Raw genomic sequence first — 18,057 nt, 5'->3', positions numbered from 1 at the left:
TCGTTAACGAGGTTAGATGTTGCACATCTGGCGAGTAGGTACTGAAAGACCCGCCCACATTAGTTTGTCTTACCATCAGGGTGCACCACGGGTTCCAGGGATTGTCGCGAAACAGCTGTCGGTTTACTAGCCTGGAAAGCGAGGAGAGGTTGGATAGGCCTCGACCGGACCACGGGTTCACTGGGTGTTTTGAGGGGTCCCAGTGTCGTCATGCGGCGCCAGTAGTGCTGGGTCTGGGGCCAAGGACACAGCCAACTATCTGGTTAGCCGATCTGTGGTTGCGTGTGCGGCGTAATCCGTTACCCTCGCCCATGGGGTTTGAAAGAGCGCCGAGTTATCAAAGAAAAAATACCCTGTTTGATTGGTAGACAACAGGGACGTCGAAACAGGGGGGGCAGCAGGGTTCGCCCCCCTCCTTTTCCCAGAATAAATTTTTGGTCCTAGTAGTATTTTTCTCAACCAGTAGTTACAAACCTTGCATTGGATGATCACATTGATTAGAAAATCAAATTTATGATTGTCAATAGGTATACTGTAAAATGATTGCAAATTCCTAGATGGTATTTTAATTAATTTGTACTACATCTACTGTCAGAGTAGTATTTAATACATACTACGTCATCAAATTCTTGGAATGGTATATTTAATATTTTGGTTCGGAAACTCATTAAATAGCACAATTTTGCATCTAAAATTCCAAATTTCCCCCGCTCTAGGACTGAGGTAAGTGTGATACATCTTTTGGCCCCCCCCCCCCCCTCCACCCCCCCCCCCCTCCAACTCATGAAAACGTTCCGACGTCCCTGGTAGACAATACCACAAACAAAGAACCTCGAAATATACAGGAACACAGAAAAACCCAGAGGGCTAAGGCTATGAAGGGTCAGTGAGATTCTTTCTCTCCCTCCGGACGGCATGTGTTTTCTTCCCCACCCTGAATATGGTCTCGTTGTACACGGTGATGGCGGCGATCCCGCTGAGCTGTTGGAACAGGAAGAGCGCCAGCATGAGCAGCATGGCCTTGAGGCTGGCTCGCTGGTGGAACAGGTCGTGGAATGTCCCTTCCTCCCGCCCGGCCTTCTCCACGAACTCCTGAAACCATGACCAGTGGGTGGAGAACTGCCCGGGTCGTATAAGTGGCCGGGTCGTACAAGTGGCCGGTCGGAGAGGTGGTGAAGGTTTGGATCATTCAACGTCATTTCTTGGACACACACCATTGCTGGGTGGGGGGGGGGGGGGGATGTGTATCCAAAAATCACGTTTACTACATTACTCTGGGTTGCGTTTAAAAAAAAAAACTTTATGCAACAATGACGACAAGGTCCAAAAGAGAGAAACATCTTCAATACTGGCCAGTCAAATTGAAGAAGATATCAGCCATGGCTTGTAGTAAGAAACCATCCCAGTATTGTTCAAGAGTGATAATCAGGGGTTTTTATGGAAATCAGAAATCAAGTTGGATGGAGCATGCTGGGTAATTCAGTAAGTCCTTGGAAGAATGTCCCAGTTATAAAATTTAATAGTATCAATTGTAAGCATCAGTTTTAGATAAGTGTATGCGCGAATACTGCTTTGTTGTTTTCTAGCTTGCAGCGCTCAAGAATGACTCTTCCCCCAATTAGTGGAGGGTGAACTTGTAAACTTTAGTTGGCAACAGGATGGAGCCCCTCCCCATTGAAATCTCACTATACGAGATTGTTTGAACGATCAAGCCCCTGACCCTGGGTTTTAATGGTTCTCTAAACGGACTCTTATTAGTCACCCCGCAGTTTCTATTCACCGCGTTTTAAGGTACTTAATTAAACATGCCACACATGAAAGATGGATCCTTACACTGTGATTTAGTGGACAAAAATTGAGACATTGCTTACCAGTTGCCTGGTAACTTTTTCTTTAGGTTGGCAATTGGAATTTAAATACGTTTTAGTAGCTGCTTGCTTTAAATTACTATTTAATTATTTTAATAATGTTAGATTTTATTTCTGTTAATTATTTTTTTAGTCTGGTTTGAAGTATTCTTTTTATTGTTTGCAATTTTTTTAAATAATTTTTTTCTGGTTGTAATTTGCGCTTTCCCGAGGCACGCTTGCTAAATATTCCCGCTTCGGTTGTTTGCGGAAAGAGCCGAGTGCGCCCGAAGACGTGCATAAACAAACGACAACGCCAGAGTGTGTTGAGGTGTGAACTATCGACGGCCCCGGGACTTGTAGTGTCGCCGGCTACTAGTGCGGAGGTCAGAGCTGTCTGCGGCGGTCGACGGCGAGGAACTGACACCAGGAGTCTCAAGGGTCGACTCTGGAAGCCTGCGTCGTGGAGTCAGGTCAGGCGGACGACACGCACATAGAGGTAAGTCGCTGGACACGGAAAATACGCACATTCGGTTGGACGGATTTTAATGTGACATGCTGTTGATTTGAATGGGACAGCTACAAGATCCAACATGTGGTTCCCGAATTTTTTGCTACGGACGTTTATATTTCTAGCGAACAATAATTATGAATAACTTGTCTTGCAAACGGAAAAAAAAAAGTTTGAGCGGCTATATTAAATTGTTTGTTTTCCGCCTTTACAAACTGAGACAAATCGGAAACGGTTAAATGGCCAGGTAGCGTTCATACGGGGTTTATGAAAATACGGTTTGCACAAACGGTAAATTTAAAGTCTACGAATTAATGTAACAATTGATTACGAATTGTGCGTTATTAAAGTCTAGGAAGGTGCCGTGAAAAAAGATATTTGGGCAACCGTGCTAATAATTGAGTTGAACTTTCATGATGAACAGAAAAGGCTTCATGAAGTTTGATGTAGGAGCGCTCCATTAAAATTGTACTATTTTAGATAATGTGTTAAGATTACTTTTAAAAAATCTATTTAGCCTGGTAATGGAATAAGAGGTTTTATTTTTACATCTCGTATTTGTATTAACGTGAGTTTTTCTTAACTTTATTGTGCAATTTTGAGGCATGTATTTTATTTACAATATTCTTATCATTATTTGTAGGTATATATGTATTTTTTGTTAGTGGTGGTTATGAAGCAAACGGACTTTAGAAAAAGTTCACCATGTGCATAAAATTGAATTTTAAAGTATCTCGCAACAGCCATGGTCGGTTTCACAATTGTGATTGAATTTAATAAACTGCAGAAAGTTATCTTAATGTTCAATTTTTTTAAAAAATTTTTTTTATCATAGCTACCCATTAGATACTTTTCTATAAGATGTTTATAACGGGTTGGATGTATTTCTGTAATCTCACATTGCATGCTCAAGGGGGTAGGGACTCCGGCTTCGAGGAAGCGAGTGTAGACAGCTTGTTTCGGGCAGCTGCGTGATTTGACACTCTTGATGACGTGCGTGTGGGGAATATCTGCCCGCCTTGACCGTGTAAGCATGTCAAGGTCGTGACAACATACATTACAGTCCGGTCAAAATAGACATTCACCTTCGAATAAATTCCAAATAAGCTGAAAATTTGCATTAATGTTAGGGATACCGTTATAATGAAATTGTGAAAAGTCCCCATCGATCCCGTGCGTGCAAAAAATTTTTTATAAAAGGTCAAAGTTCACCATAATGTTTTTTTTTTTTAGCGAAATGGTTAGTTTTATAATAAAAATAGCTCAGACAAAAATTGTATATCATTAAATTCTCTACAAAAATGATCTTTACACTTTTTTTTCCTACGATTCACCATTTCTGAGAAAAAGCCATAGGGTAACTCTATTTTTTGGGCTAACTTGATAGGACTATTAGTAATTTCAAGCTGTTTAACGAATTGCTATTGAGGAGGTTACGCCCCCCTCCCTGACTACGCCCTTGCCTACGGCACATTTAGCTCCATCTCCTCGCGGTCCAACCCAATTGGATGGACAATGCAGTTGCTTCCCTTGTCCCAAGCGGAACAGAGCGAGGCCAGTCACAACGAACATCACCTCGCGAGGAAATACATCAGGCCCTTCAGCTTCAAAAGTCAGCTCCTTGAGGTAATCAGATACAATCACCGTTCCCTGAGGTCTGGGCAACACGTCACGCCGAATCCCGGATGGCTGTTGAAAATAGTGCGCAGCGGGTATGCGACTTGATACAATAATTTCCTGATTGTCATTCTCCCTGTCATTCTTTCCGAGACTGGAAAACTGTCCCACTGTGCCAGAAGCAATACTAACTGATGCTAACATATAAATTACTTTATTAGTACCTACCATCCTTGATATTATAAATGCGAAAGTTTGTTTGTCTGTTTGTCCTTTTTTTTCACGCAGCAACGGAGTAATGAATTGGTATGATTTTTTGCATACAGATAGTTTATGGGCCGAAGTATGACATACGCTACATATAATAATGAAATTCCATGCCTAAGGGAGTGAAAAAAGAGGGGTAAATTCAGTTTTATAATAGAAAATCATAGGAGGTAGGTCAGAGATACACAAATCGGTAGTTTGTATAAATTCTGTATGTCAATCACACGGTCATATAGTAAGGTCTGGAAACTTCCCATTTTTCACCTTGGCGAAACCCAACCGCTTAGTGAACAAAAGGAGCTCATAACAGTTTAGTTTAGAACGTCGACAGTAGATGGCGTTGCCTTGAATTTGTAACGCGCTATCGTTTGGTGCGTCCGTCACGTCTTGCCTAGGGGTCAACTGCCGTCCCACAAAATGAAGCTGATGAATGGCGTCGCAGTTTTGCTGGTGCGTAGCCTTGACGCACCGGAATTGTGCAATCAATGGGACTTTAAAATCCAAAATCCAAAATTTCAAGTGTACGTCCTACAGAGTTTGAAACTCGGCAGTTATGTTCATTATATCGTGATGTGTCTAGCCCGGGCAACGCCGGGTACTTCAGCTGTTATTCCTATAACATAATCAAACATTAACCACATTGTTTTTTCCATCATAGAAAGTATTCTTTAAAGATACTAATAATTTGTATTTTTTTGTCGTGTTCTTTACGAATTATCATATAACGAATGATCAACAAAAAAAAATTGATCGTCTGTAAAGTCGGTATACGGACGATAGTTTATCGTGACAACGTCATAACAAAACATTGATGAAATGATTGCATACTTTTATGAATAAAATTGAATCATTTTTATTGAATTACCACTATTTTGTATGGATACAAAGAAGGAGTGAAATGAAATCTACAATTTAATTGATAAATTTACTTTTATTTGCACTCATTAATTAAAATATGTTTATTAATTTAACGAAGAGATTATTTTAACTATAACTTTTATACATGTTTGCTATTTAACTTAAAGATCGTCGAGAATGTTTTACGCTTTTTCACAATTACACATTTAACAACGAAGTTTGTTCGTCGTGAAATTAAACATAGAATTTTATAAAAATGCCCTTGCAGTTAATAAAATAAGTATTAGTAAGTTTAAGAAAGAATTTCGGCTTTAATCTCCAACCCAGGCGCTCGTGGTGCGCTGGAGCTGAGATTAAAATTCGTCGAGAATAGTTTACGGTTTTATGTCTTCCAGTGCTCAAAATGATATGAAATTGTAGCCCCGGGCACGAAATTTTATTTATAATTCATTAATAATAACGCCCCTCTCGATAAACAAAGGAGAAGTGCCTGGTTGCCTGGTTGCCGCGGAAGCGGCTAGATAGCGCGATTCGTTCGGTTCGCGTCCGTCACCGTAGATGGCAACACCGTAGGGGAATAATATTATTTTGTTTTTCTAATTAGATTTTATAACAAATACGCATCCCAAAAATACCGTATTTATAATGAGTTACAATATTTTTTAAAACATTGTGCAAAAGATCCCGGGTGTAATTTGAATTATTATGTGTAACTGTAAAAAACCATTGTTCATACAAAAACGTATTGGAAAATTCAAGATTACTTTTAAATAACCGTACCGATTGTGCTGAAAATCGGTGGACGATCGTTAAATTACATAATATTAATCATTCAAACGACGAAAACATGATTGAAAAGTCAAATCGATGGTTGTTCCAATCGAGTGGAAGAGAGATAGATGCGGCGCAAGCGTACAATAGCGTAACGGGACACATCGTAGTGGGACAATGTGCGTTACGAGACACTTTTTCGTGCGTGCAGCCGGCGTTCATCGATTTATTAGACGTCACGTCAAAAAATTATTACCAAACAAGACATCAAGCTTCTGTTGTATATTTAGGATGTTGGAATTACATACAATTGTTATTACGCAAAACCCTTTTCTGCTGTATATGTATTAATTATGGTTGTATAGTATAGAAGGAAGTGTGCGTGGAAGACCGTTGTACGGCTGGGACGCGTAACCTAAGCATTGTCCAGTGTGTGAATAAATAATCTGGATCTGAATCAACCACTTTACAGCACAATGCGTATTGGTCGTTTGAATCCAAAACATGCAAAGAGTTACCTAAGCGGTTTTTTTTTTTTTTTTTTTAAGTGAAAACTTCTTTAACCGCGTTGAGCGAATTTTTGGATGGGCAAAATCTTGTGTGAGTTCGCGTCACCGACGTGCTAGTGATATATAAGACCAGAATAATTTTCTCGCGTACATTTGACTTAGAAATGATGTCATATATCACATTTGAAAACAAAAGTTTTTTTTTTTTTTTTTTTTTTTTTAAGTTTTTCACTTCTGTCGACAGTACACGTGACTGCTTTTTTTTTTTTTTTTAAATGAATAAACATCTGGAACACCTCTCTCTCTCTCTCTCTCTCTCTCTCTCTCTCTCTCTCTCTCTCTCTCTCCCCCCCCCCCCCCCTTAACGTAAACAAATGCGAGCAGCTCCGTGGTGTTACCTGGACCAGCTGCAGTTGGCGCCGCGCCTCGTAGTCGTCGCAGCGGCGCAGCCAACAGAGCACCTCGCGGGCCTCGTCGAGCCGCCCGAAGGCCACCAGGCGGTAGGGCGACTCGGGCAGGAACACGGCGGCGACCAGCAGCGCAGCAGGGAAGCATGCGCTCGCCAACACCAGCGCCAGGTACGACACGTACGGCCCCACGGAGTAGGCGAACAGGTAGCCCAGGGACAGCTGCATGCGCAGGAAGGAGCCCAGGCGGCCGCGGATCTCGTCCTGCACCCGGGGGGAAGAGAAACCCAGTTCCCCGTCACAACCCCCCCGTCAAGTGACTTGTCGAACTTGCAACTAGTTCCTGAAAGATACGGTAATGCTGGAATCGCAACAGTTAGACTGGCGATGCGACAGCAAAAATTAAATCAAAAATTAAAATAAATGTGAGCGAGTCTTTTTCCGTACTTGATAGTGTGCGAATTTGTGTTTTTCTCATGTTTCAGATCACGCCGGACGTAATAAATACACCCAAATTGTGTTTCCAAATACATTCCTTGATGTGAATCCAGCGTATAGTTTCCGCACCCGCCGCTAGAATTCGCTACCGGAGCAGCTACGTCGATTCGCAAAGCGAAATTTTCAAATGTATAATGAAACAGCTCCGACAAAAAGAGACTTAAAAAAAGTACTGAACCCCGGCTTTGGACCTGATTTTCGAAAAGGAATTTCATTAAAATACTGCCCATCCTGTTGAAATTCATCAAAAAGATTACGACAGTGGGAGACCAGACCACGATGCCAGGTTCGGAGATAGCTGGCGGCCCTGCACGGCCACTGACGTCACGCGTCATCCAATGACGTAAGGCATGCCACGCGTGCCTTGCCGGATTACAAGGGTCGTCGTAAACCTTCTCCCCGTTCCCGCGCTGTTATCTATCGCTGAGCGTCTTTGGGAATTCCGCGTAGCCGCCGCGCGGAGGAGCGTGAATTGACGCCGCCCTTCTGGATTGTTCGGGCGTCAGGTCGGCCCGAGATGACGCGACTCGTCACAGCCGCTCTCGTCTGTTGGTTTTCGTTATATAGTTTAAAAATATGAAAATAAATTTTGCCAAAAATTAAATTAATTGAAGTATCAAAAGCAAAACCTAATACGCCTGATAGCAGGATTGTAAAAGAATAATCCATAATCTTTAACAAAATCTTCCACGAAAGATCTTTAGCAAAATTATCACGAAACGGAAATTTTTTCAACAAAAATGTTAAAACCTTTAAAAAAAAATTTTTACTCCTTATGACTAAAAATAAATAAATATTAAAGCATGATGTATTTTGTTAAATATTACTGAGATAAACTGCCTTGCTACAGTTTAGATGTCTACGTTATCAAGTATGCTTTAAAATCACATGATTCAGCGGTTCAATCAATCGCACCACAGAAAGCTTATTATACGTATCCGATATATATATATATATATATTTTACATTTTTGTGCAAGCCTTGTTTTTCAAATGGTGTTAAAATTATTTTATTTTCAGTATGCTTATATTTCTAGACGTCGTAAATTTTTCGACCTTTATTCCTGTTTCACCACGAAAGCCTACGTGAATGCTTACTTTTAAAAAAAAAAGGTTTGGAAGTCTTTAAAAACACTTAGTTTATATGATGATTTATAACGTTTGACAACACAACACGTTTGGTAAAAGTCAATAATTAATCAATTATTCCGTTAAATAGCCTACATGAATCTGAAAGGGGGAAGGTTGGCTCTAAACCACTTCTTAATGGGGGTGCGCAAAAGAACCATACTGGAAAACTACCATTATGGAACTTACCCCCTGGTCAACCTTTAAGCAGGGGGGTGGGGGTGACAATAGCATAAGTACTCGGGAATTCTAACAAAAATTTTTATAAGCCTATTTTTGTTTTGAAGAACTTCGCAAGAAATTAAGGGTGTTTCTCAGTTAAATTATTCATTCAAATAATGATATATATGTATGTATATTTATAAATGACTCATGGACTAGCTACTTCGATTGCTTATTTCAGTAAAACCAGAAATAATATTTCATTTGAAAGAGTTCAAACGTACATGCCTACATAAAACAACTTAATGACTAATTACATAATTGTTTTCAGTTATTTATTCAAAACATTCATTTTTGATGTATTTGTTGTGTGTGTGTTTGTATTGAAATAGAATTAAACTAAACATATCGCTGTTGGCAATGAATGTATCGTCGCTATTATAGTCTTACTTACAAAACACCCATTGTAATCTTAGGCGTAACGAGGAGCGCAATGAGAAAAGTATGATCATATTTTTTATATGAAAGTTTCTTGAGAGGGAGGGGCAGTGGTTCTCCCCCGGAATGTTTTTAAAAATATGTTGCCATAAACAGTACTTTAATCTAGCTGAGGACCCTTAAGAGCTTTTTCTTAACCTGAAAATCTTAGGGGTAAATTATACCACTTATGACATGCAAATCCACACGTCCATGATTGTAGTAATGAGTATTTTAAAAAAAGGCTATTCTAAAATTATGCAATATTCAGTAGCGATAAATCGAACTATATTTTAAATTTAAACTTGTAAATGAGGTGCATTAATATTTTTAAAAAATGAAATAACTTGGGATAAATATAATTTTTAACGTGCTGTCCAAATGTTCTGGCTTTAGGGAGAATGGAAGGGGGCTCGTGGTCCCTCCCTCTTGAACACAACTTCCATTTATTAACAGCGTACTTAGGAATAAAAACTGCCTTAATATTAAAACGCGTCACATTCATTTGGAGAAGTTTGTGTGCTTGATTTGAGGCCGCGTCATACCTCACATTTATGAGCATAAAGTAATTATACTACAGTTTACATAACTGGTTGCTCTTTACTAATCTGTAGCCTTTCAAAAACCAACTCAACTGTTTTATGCAAATTATCATGCAACCAGCGTGGTTCCGCTTAGGTAGCAAATTATACGTGTTTGAGGGATAGCATGGATATTCAATAAAAAAAAATCAACATACTTAAACCATACATTGGCATTTCAGTAATAAGTTCTGATACTAATTTTCTTCAGATATGACGGTTTTCTTTGTGTAATTAAATATGAATTACCGATAAAAACATTTTCGCTTTATACTTCAAATTACGATTTCAAAAATATTATTTTATTTAACTCCTACGTATTCACTGAATTGTTAAAGTTTTTCCATATATTTTTGTAACGAATTACCTCGAATGTTCGTACGTACGATTCACGTGCATTTTGTGTAGTCCTAGATAACGCGTCAGTAACGCGCTATTAATGATATAATTATTACATATCGTTATCGTGTAAGCCCTGTAAATAATGTCTGTCTCTAAGCCAGTGGTTTTTAGGTCTAGTGTATCGTAGCGGGGTGCTGTATCCATACTGTGGTAAAAAGGGTTTGTGATCGCAGAGCCTGCCTACGCCCGAACATCACATTCCTACCCTCTGGTAAAAATGCCGTAAATTTAGTACATAATTTCAGTATTAAGAGCTACAGACCAATGAAGACAACCTTGTTTATAACTAAAGAGATTTTTGAAATCTAAGCATATTATTTTTTTATAACTTGCTTCTGTTAAGAACAACTCGAATATGTTCTTTATATTTTAATGGTACACTAATTTCCCTAGCATATCACATAGTTAAAAATGATACAAAAATGATGAATAAAAAAATATATATATTTTTTTTTACAATTAGATCAGATTTTGGCAGCCAAGCTAAAGCGAGTTTTGCCGCGCACCAATCCCCTTGAGCGATGAATGTAGTGTAGGTACCTGGGCAATCTCGCCGCAGTAGGCGGGCACCAGCACCAGCACGGCTCCGAAGCCGGCGCCCATGAGGAACCTGGCGACCAGCAGGGTGGAGGCGGCGCGCGCCGCCCCCGTCAGCGCCCAGCCCAGCGCGAACACCGCCCCCACGAGCAGGAAGGTGGGGCGGCAGCCCAGCCGGGCCACTGCGAGGGCGGCGGGCAGCGGTCCGGCGGCTCCCGCGAACTGAGTCAGCGAGCCCACCCAGGAGGCCTGGGCGGCCGTCAGGTTGAGCCTGGGGGAGGGGTCTGCGCGCAGCTGGGGCAGGGTGGGAGACGGCCAGGCCAGCGCGCAGCCCAGGCTCAGCGTGGCCAGGTTGCCTGCGCACATGGGGGGCGCGCGCGCTCGGGTCGGTACAACCCAGGTTAAAATTTCTAATACGGTTTTGAGTTAGTTGGTTAATTCACCGCCGCAATCGCCACCATCTCTAGGGCCATCGACTTGTGGTGGTCCCTAGCGGACAAGTGTCGAACTCTTCAAACACCCCTTCCCCCTCCTGTGGAACGAACTGGAGCTGCGGTGAATGATGGATTGGGGGGTGCGGGGAATGACAGCGGGCGACAGTGCTGCGCTCTAACGTGTAAATAACAACTTAGACGATACAGGGCGTTACGGCAGCGCACTGCAGCGGTGAAGTTCCCAAGCTGCTCATCATACCCTTCTGAAAAACGTAGAGTAAATCCTATCCACTCGCGACTTCTATACAGTATGTATATTCAAAGTTACAACACAGCGCCGAAATACCGTAAAGCTGGGTTTACGATTGATTTCCTTAAGAAATTATTAGTTAACATCGAGCACACGATTCAAGTCAAAACTACATTTTCCAGTTTATGATCTACATGGAAGTCGTCAATTCCAAACCAATCACAGCACAAAACACATGGTCGGCCATTGTTCGAAACGGAGAAGCAGGTTGGAAATATGTTATTGGCAAATGGGATACCTATCTATTTTTCGAAATGGATGATGGTTACAAATTACAAATATACGAATTCTAAACCAAAAATTACCGCCTCGCTCGGTACAATACCAAGGCATAAACCTTCCGGCTGAAAGGTTCCGGTTTGTTGTGATTGGTCTTAACGAAAAATGTAAAATATAACCATTTCTGTTAAGTCTTTGTCATCATGTGGTTTGCACATGACCCGTCCAAATTCACACACGACAATCATAAACCATTCCACTAGTTTACATAGTCATATGGTAAGTACACGACTAAGTCTTAATTCTTAATTCTTAATTCTTAATTTTCAATCGTAAACCCACCTTAACGCCTAATGTCAAAATTGACCGCAACGCGGACAGCTAGAAAACTGCCGTGTACCACAACGCCGAAATAACAACCGAATGCATTTGTGTGTGTTTCTTAAATGTACCTTAACGCCGAAATACCACAATAAAAACCTAACGTTACCTAACCTAGCGTAATATAACCTAATCTAACTTAACCTAGCATATTCTAGCCTAGCCTATTCTAACCTAGCCTATTATAGCCTAGCCTATTCTAGCCTAGCCTATCCTAGCCTAGCCTATCCTAGCCTAGCCTATCCTAGCCTAGCCTATCCTAGCCTAACCTAACCTAACCTAGTCCAACCTAACCTAGTCCAACCTAACCTAGTCCAACCTAACCTAGTCCAACCTAACCTAGTCCAACCTAACCTAGTATAACCTAACCTAGTATAACCTAACCTAGTATAACCTAACCTAGTATAACCTAACCTAGTATAACCTAACCTAGTATAACCTAACCTAGTATAACCTAACCTAGTATAACCTAACCTAGTATAACCTAACCTAGTACAACCTAACCTAGTACAACCTAACCTAGTACAACCTAACCTAGTACAACCTAACCTAGTACAACCTAACCTAGTACAACCTAACCTAGTCTAACCTAACCTAGTCTAACCTAACCTAGTCTAACCTAACCTAGTCCAACCTAACTTAGTACAACCTTACCTAGTACAACCTAACCTAGTACAACCTAACCTAGTCTAACCTAACCTAACCTAACCTTTGTGGCAGTCCTGCAGTGATATTTTTCGGCGTTAGAGTATTTCGACGTTCTGGTAATTTGGCGTTGTGGTACACAGCAGTTTTCTAGCTGTCGGCGTTGTGGTCAATTTTGGCATTTCGGCGTTGTGGTGCGTCCCCCGCACACTCCCTGACAGGCACTTCCTCTAGGACCCCCCCCCCCCCCCCTCCATCGCTCGCGCGGTCTTCCCGTCGTCCACGGGACAACCGTGACACTCCCACATGTGCGCCCTATCAGGGTAGGGTGGGAGAAACTTCCAGTTCGATTTATATACATTCCAGAGCTTATTTAAAAAGGGAAGCCTAAGATGTACATCAAGTTCTGTCCCTGCCCGAACACGCCCGAATATTCACCTTCTGCCAACCTCAGGTTCATTTACATATATATATATTTATATTTCTCTGTTTTTTTTAATGTAGCTATACTAACCTAACTAACCGTCCATAGTGTTTTGAAGTGTTTTAATGTAGCTGACCTAACCGACCACTTTCAATATTTGAATTCATTTTTTACTGCGCAAAAATAAAACAAATCCCGAGATTGGCCGAAGGTGAATATTCGGGCGTGTTCGGGCAGGGACAGAACTTGATGTACATCTTGGGCTTCTCATTTAAAAACCGAACTGTTAGGGATCGCTCCCTGTTTGATCGGGAGGGTATTAGAGCTTCGGCAACGACCAGCGGCTGGGGCCACCAACCCAGCATAGTCACCGCCTCAGCCCTGTAACTTCACTCAGCTGACCAGACAGTTGGCGGTGTCCTGAGCCCTTTAGACTTTTATCAGCACTGCTGGCGCCTTCCCCGATCTCCCACATCACACTGGTACCCCTTGAGCAGTGACCCTGACATCATTTGGCCCAGAAATGAAGGCGAAGGGCTTGCAAGGATCTGTACCGGTTGTTTCACGCCTGGAATAAAAACGCCTTTTAGCCGTTTCAACTCTAATAAAAAATACAGTCCAAAAAAAACATAGTCGGATATCAAGTTAATAATGCCATTTAATAAATTTCGTATACTAGAGCACCTAAATACTGTGGATTCATCAAAATCGTAAGCATCGTGTCAAATAAAGATGAACAAATTACAAGCATAAGCTTACTTACTGAATCATAGTGTGAGATGTCTTACGTTTCCTTCTTCAGAGGTATTTATGTCTAACTACTGGTAACAATTTTTTTGATGATTTTTCAAATCTTGAACGGTTCCTCTTGCCTTCACGAAAGAATACCCCTAGTGACTCTTGTTCTCTTTGGTACAGAAGAACGGAAGGGAATGGATCATCCCTAGTGACTCTTGTTCTCTTTGGTACAGAAGAACGGAAGGAAATGGATCATGCCTAGTGAGTCTTGTTCTCTTTGGTACAGAAGAACGGAAGGGCATGGATCATACCTTGTGAGTCTTGTTCTCTTTGGTACAGAAGAACGGAAGGAAATGGATCATGCCTAGTGAGTCTTGTTCTCTTTGGTACAGAAGAACGGAAGGGCATGGATCATACCTTGTGAGTCTTGTTTTCTAGGGTACAGAAGTACGGAAGGGCATGGAATAGCCTCCAGAGAAGAGAGGTGCCATGAGCCCTCTCCTTGAATATTTTAAAAATAACTCTTTAAAAAAAACTATTCCAAGCCAACCTGGAACTAACATGTCGACGATGTTTTTTTTCTCTTCCTAATTCTACGAAAATTTTGAAAGTTTTAATAAAAATTGAATTTATTACATTTACGTTGTGTAGTGTAAAGGGGTCTACAAGTTGTATGGCAAACATGACAATATGCGTCGGTGGTAATAGCATTGAATATATAAGTATATTATATATATTCAATGGTAATAGTGTCAGCGCGAGACCCTGTTTGGATTCCATGTCTGTGCTTTCTCCCCTCCCCTCCTTTGCCCCGTTTACGATTTACAATAATTGTTCTGTGACGTCATGGGTTATCGTTTCTAGTGAACTCGCTGTTGAGTTTAGAGAAACGAAAACAAGTACAGAATGTATTCAAAAACGGTCTATCTACCTTCGTGAAAGAGTATGTAGGCCTGGGTGATTATTAATTTTTTTATCACAGTGATAGTAAAAAAAATATTTAAATGACAAAAACATCAACTTTGTGTATTATTCTCACTTATATATAATATATATATATGGAAACTAAACCTTAGCCAATTAAACCATAAACTTTGTATAAAATCCATGGAAACAGGCGAGGTAACGGAATTGAATTTAATCCACTGTACGAAAAAATTTGACCCTACATCCCCACAAAGTACTATAAATCATTGTTTTGTTTTCAATCATCAAGGCTGTGTCATTTATCGACGCAGTCTTAACCAAAGGATACTTAAATTTCAAGGTTGCATTCAGTGATACACTAGCCGTGAAAAGTATATCCTAATAATATTGACTCTTACAGAGCCTGGCAGTATTTTTTTCGTGTTTAAAATAAATGACACTATTTTCAGGCAAAATTCAAAGTTTACTGCACGTTCAAGTTCATCACCTGACAGTTTAATTTTATCTCATCCATCCTACAATTGAAAAGTATTCATGGAATGTACTGAAGAAAGGGAAGGGAAAGAGGTATTTTGGGAAACCACCACTGAATGCAGATATTAAGTTTGTAAAGCAGATGGTGACAGCGGTATAAGTTTATTTGAGTTTTCATTTGCATAGTTAACACCGCGTACGAGGCAATAAAAATGCTATAAGTTCCGCTCAGTTTTCTAAAGTATTTAAGGATATGTGTGTTTATAATAAAGATATATTTGTTGTAAGTCAATACGGTATAGATCTTGTAAATTTTAATCATTCTAAAATTTATAAAAGATGAGTGTATTCCAAAATTGTACATATATATATTTGTTAATATTACAAACTAAATGTTATCTTTCAAAGCTATTTCCTTGTAAATGTTAATTTCAATGTAGCTATGTATCACTTTAGATTGTAGATTGGATATGTAAACTGTAAAAAATGTAAATGATTACAGGTGTTGTAAGCTCACCTTGAATCAACTAAAATAGCTTCCTTCACAGAGATCTCACTTTTTTTTCATTACTTCAGGGAAGAGGGGGGGGGATACATACCTCTATTCCTCCCCATCGTCCATCACTGCGGCAGATCAACAACAATGGCTGACATTCCTTAAGAACCCCGCCTACCCGGACACACATACTGTAAGCAGCACTTCAGAAGAAACCACGTGATTTTAACCACGCTCAAGATATCAGAGGGATTTTTTATTTTTAAATCATTTTAAAAATAAGCTGAGGTCCACGTTCCTTTTAAACTATTTTTTATAAGCGTGTAAAAGGGTTGAAACGCATGCTTTCCGAATAATTTTTTTTAGGCAGGTAACGTCCGGTGCAGATTCTTGAAAACACTCCAGGGACTTGCATTACATCCTTTATCTTCATTTCTCCTTCGTATAGTGGTTATGGTAACCGCTCAAATCTAACGGTTGCTCCCATGCGTGAGTAGAAGACTGCGCGCCAGTTCCGAGGCGACACCGCGCTAGAAGCACCAGCGAGCGTCGCGCTTATCATCACGCCTCGCCGACAGATACACACCCCCTTGACTAGGCTCATTCAAGGGCGAATCGTGCGATGTCGTCCCCAACAGTTTGAGCTAGGGAAAGTACCTGCTAAGGCGACCAGGTACTGCCTGTAAGTCTGCCGCAGCGTCACTCTCTTCGACCCCGCCTTCTGCTCCGCCATCTCTCTCTCTCTCGCTCGCGCTACCGGCAAACCGTCTGTCGCTACTCGGGTAGCGTCCGCGGCGGCCTGCGACAGACTGCCTATCGCTGACGGGGAGGAACAAAAGCCCATCGCCGGCTTGGCGCCCAGATTACGAGCCTCCGGAGCAAAACAGACCCAAGAGTCTTTTGCCGGTTTTTGACGTGACAACGTCTAATGAATCGATGAACGCCGGCTGCACGCACGAAAAAAGTGTCCCGTTACGCGCATTGTTCCGTTACGCTGTGTCCCGTTACGCTCATTGTACGCTTGCGCCGCATCTATCTCTCTTCCAATCGATTGGCCTATGCGTCCGAGGAGAAGAAAGACAGCGGCAGCACACAACTTGCATCTACACGTGAACTGTTTCGTCGACTGGTTATAAAGTGAAGTGAAAAGTTAATGTGTTTTTCATTGCTTATTACAACAACAACTTCGGCAATAAAGGTTAATTATTCTTGCATTTTAAAAATCTGATTACTAGTATAATTTCAAGTATTTATTCTTTTATTACTAAAATAAAAATGATTCAATTTTATTCATGAAAGTATGCAATCATTTCATCAATGTTATGACATTGTCACGTTAAACTATCGTCCGTAAACCGACTTTACAGACAACCAATATTTTTATTTATTTCAAATTATACTCAGGCGCGCATCATGCAACGAAATTTTCACAGGAAGATGGCGGGACACGTGTGTAATAACATAAATCCTATATAGTAACTTTCATAACAATTAGGTCAATGAGCGACCACCTTCTTGTATTGTGACGTTACAGCTGCCACGTTATATGACCTCAACCTTGTAATGTGACTGAAATATGATATCTTCGGTGTAATTCGACACCTCGATTCCATTTTTAACCGGCTTCAAAAAAAGGAGGAGGTTCTCGATTCGTCGGTAATTTTTTTTTTTATGTTTGTTACCTCAGAACTTTCGACTGGGTGAACCGATTTTGAAGATTCTTTTTTTTATTTGAAAGCTGGTGCTTTCCGTGTGGTCCCATTTCAATTTGGTCAATTTCTGACAATTACATCCATTAGAAAACCATATGTCTTAAATTTGCATTAAGTATGTGCGCGACAAATGGACGAATAACTCAATATCACGACAACCGATTTCGAGGATTCTTTTTTTATTGGAAAGGATGTACTTCAAGGGTAGTTTGATGAAAGTTTGGTTAGGTTCTGATTATGGAATCCATGACAAAGTAACGGAACTCTTCAATTCTTAGGAGCAAATTAACGATACTCGGCCGAATCTTTTATAGGCTATCCGGATATTTTTGTCCCCTACCGTAACGTGGATCAAGCTGAGACGGTTTGCACGTTGCTCTTCTGTCTCTTTGGATAGACGATCGTTGATCAAGCCGAGACGGTGATTTCGTTTTTCGATATTTTCCCTGTTCAAAACTTTTTCATGTAAAGCCGCAATTTCGAAAGTATATTTTTGCGCTCTTCGCAAGTCTCTTTTGAAATTGTCCTCGATGTAGATTTCCTCTGTTGAGATAGGCGTTTCTCCCAGACTTAGTTTGTTTCATTTAAACGGCGCTGTCTCATATGAGCAGCGCGTTTAGTAGGTCTACCCATGTTAAGACAAATACTTCAGCTTCACTAAAAATAAAAAAATAAACACAAATTTTAACAAAAAAAACCGATTAAAAAAACAAATTCCAAAACAAA

The 18,057-nt window shown here is 40.6% G+C and overlaps 1 protein-coding gene across 1 annotated transcript in view; it reads right to left on the bottom strand.

Moving 5' to 3' along the window:
- LOC134540234 (facilitated trehalose transporter Tret1-like) overlaps positions 1 to 16,424 on the bottom strand; it is a 28,744-nt gene extending 12,320 nt beyond the window's left edge. The window contains exons 1-4 of the mRNA XM_063382849.1: positions 16,277 to 16,424; positions 10,575 to 10,927; positions 6,779 to 7,051; positions 934 to 1,092 (exon numbers count right to left, since the gene is read on the bottom strand). Coding sequence (XP_063238919.1) covers positions 934 to 1,092; positions 6,779 to 7,051; positions 10,575 to 10,927; positions 16,277 to 16,352 — 861 coding nt within the window. The 5' untranslated portion in view covers positions 16,353 to 16,424. The remainder of the gene's footprint in view (positions 1 to 933; positions 1,093 to 6,778; positions 7,052 to 10,574; positions 10,928 to 16,276) is intronic.
- Between the last annotated feature and the right edge of the window lie 1,633 nt (positions 16,425 to 18,057).

The sequence above is a fragment of the Bacillus rossius genome, chromosome 16 (genome assembly GCF_032445375.1).
Source record: "Bacillus rossius redtenbacheri isolate Brsri chromosome 16, Brsri_v3, whole genome shotgun sequence".
Lineage (NCBI taxonomy): Eukaryota > Metazoa > Arthropoda > Insecta > Phasmatodea > Bacillidae > Bacillus > Bacillus rossius.
Note: the sequence above shows the minus strand (reverse complement) of the source record. Positions and strands in the feature narration are given on the sequence as shown.